This window comes from Colobus angolensis, unplaced genomic scaffold, assembly GCF_000951035.1.
Source record: "Colobus angolensis palliatus isolate OR3802 unplaced genomic scaffold, Cang.pa_1.0 Scaffold9, whole genome shotgun sequence".
In the NCBI taxonomy this organism is placed as follows: domain Eukaryota; kingdom Metazoa; phylum Chordata; class Mammalia; order Primates; family Cercopithecidae; genus Colobus; species Colobus angolensis.
In genome coordinates, this window is record NW_012122931.1 from 6,103,582 (window position 1) to 6,105,845 (window position 2,264).

Here is a 2,264-nt window from a genome sequence, read left to right on the forward strand (position 1 = left end):
GCAAAACCACATCTCTACTAAAAATACAAAAATTAGCAGGGCGTGTGGGCACACGCCTGTAATCCCAGCTACTTGGGAGGCTGAGGAAGAAGAATTGCCTGAATCCGGGAGGTGAAGGTTGTAGTGAGCCGAGATCATGCCACTGCACTCCAACCCGCGTGACAGGAGTGAGAATCCATCTCACAACAAACAAAACACAAAAATTCTGGCTCTATTGCAGTGGTCTGGAACCAAACCTGAAATATCTCCGAGACATGCCTGTACGCATGTTATCTCACTGAGCTTTGGGTTTTCAAAGAGGTAGGGTCTGCTATAATCCCAATTTTATAGAAGAAGAAATTGAGGTGCCTTTTTTTTGTTGTTTTTTGAGACAGAGTCTCGCTCTGTTGCCCAGGCTGGAGTGCTGTTGCGCGATCTCGGCTCACTGCAAACTCTGCCTCCCGGATTCACGCCATTCCCTTGCCTCAGCCTCTGGAGTAGCAGGGACTACAGGCAGCCGCCACTATGCCCAGCTAATTTTTTGTATTTTTTTAGTAGAGACGGGGTTTCACTGTGTTAGCCAGGATGATTTCGATCTCCTGACCTCGTGATCTGCCCACCTCGGCCTCCCACAGTGCTGGGATTACAGGTGTGAGCCACTGTGCCCAGCCAAGGTGCTTTGTTTGTTTGTTTGTTTGTTTGTTTTTGAGACAGAGGTTCACTCTTAATTGCCCAGGCTGGAATGCATTAGTGCGATCTTGGCTCACTGCACCGTCCATATTGGTCAGGCTGGTCTTGAACTCCCAACTTCAGGTGATCCGCCCACCTCGGCCTCCCAAAGTGCTGGGATTACAGGCGTGAGCCACTGCGCCAGGCTTTTTTTTTTTTTTTTTTTTTTTTTTGAACAGGGTCTCACTGTCTCTGTCACCCAGTCAAGCTGGAGTGCAATGGCACGATCTTGGCTCACTGCAACATCTGCCTCCCTGGTTCAAGCGATTCTCCTGCCTCAGCCTCCTGAGTAGCTGGGACTACAGGTGTGCGCCACTACAGTTACCTAATTTTTTCTATGTTGGCTAGGCTGGTCTTGAACTCCTGACCTCAAGTGATCCACCCGCCTTGACTTCTCAAAGTATGTGTTAGGATTACAAGTGTGAGCCACCACTCCCAGCCAGTTTCCCCATCTTCTTTCCTGCACCCCCCAAGCCCCTGCTCACCGTGGCCAATTTTGTTGACAGATTTCTCCGGAGGGACCAGGAAATTTCCTGTGGCACAAAGAACAGATAAAGGCAGAGAACTGGTGTCTAGCCTTCCATGGGCAGCTGGCCTCAGCACTCTTCCATCCCTGGGAGCAGATCCCCGAGTCCAGCCTACCCTCACCATGGCTCCTGCCCAGCTCTAGGGCCCCAGCTCCAAACCTTTCTCGTCAAAAACGCCTTTCTCAAAGAAGAATCGAATCTTGTCACCACTGCTCAAGAAATAGTCTGTGCTGCCCTGTGGAAAGGGAACATCAGAAGACTGAGATAGCATCCCAGGGTCAGAGCTGGGCCTGGCAAAGAGGGAGGTGGATTCAGAAACTTCCTACCGCCACAGGGTTACAGACCCCCTGGGGGCTTCTCAAACTTGTCCACTACGGCACAGACAGTGAGCCGGAACTTCAAATGCCTGAAAGCACACCCCAAAGATGCAAACATGGAATTTCTTGGGAACCTCACTATACTGTGATTCAGAACATGGATGCTAGAGTGGTACAGGGCTGGTTCCCTGGTAGCCTTGGGCCCCTGGTTTTATGTCACCAAGACTTGATTTTCTCATCTGTAAAAAAGGAATAATAATGGCCGGGCTTAAGGACTCACACCTGTAATCCCAGCACTTTGGGAGGCTTAGGCGGCACATCACTTGAGGCCAGGAGTTCGAGACCAGCCTGGCCAACATGGTGAAACTTAGTCTCTACTAAAAATATGAAAATTAGCTGGGTGTGGTGGGCACCTGTAGTCCCAGGTACTCAGGAGGCTGAGGCAGGAGAATTGCTTGAACCTGGGAGGCAGAGGTTGCAGTGAGCCGAGATTGCACTACGGCACTCCAGCCTGGGCGACAGAGTGAGACTCTATTTTGAAAAAAACAGAAGGCTGGGCTCAGTGGCTCAGTGGCTCACACCTGTAATCCCAGCACTTTGGGAGGCCGAGGCGGACGGATCATGAGGTCAGGAGATCGAGACCATCCTGGCTAACACAGATGAAACATCGTCTCTACTAAAAAAATACAAAAAAATTAGCCAGGCACAGTGG

At 50.6% G+C, this 2,264-nt stretch overlaps 1 protein-coding gene across 1 annotated transcript in view; it reads right to left on the reverse strand.

The window, feature by feature from the left end:
- PHYHD1 (phytanoyl-CoA dioxygenase domain containing 1) overlaps window positions 1-2,264 on the reverse strand; it is a 10,975-nt gene that overhangs the window by 8,093 nt on the left and 618 nt on the right. Inside the window, exons 2-3 of the mRNA XM_011931447.1 lie at window positions 1,395-1,470; window positions 1,194-1,241 (exon numbers count right to left, since the gene is read on the reverse strand). Of these exons, the coding sequence (XP_011786837.1) occupies window positions 1,194-1,241; window positions 1,395-1,470 (124 nt within the window). The remainder of the gene's footprint in view (window positions 1-1,193; window positions 1,242-1,394; window positions 1,471-2,264) is intronic.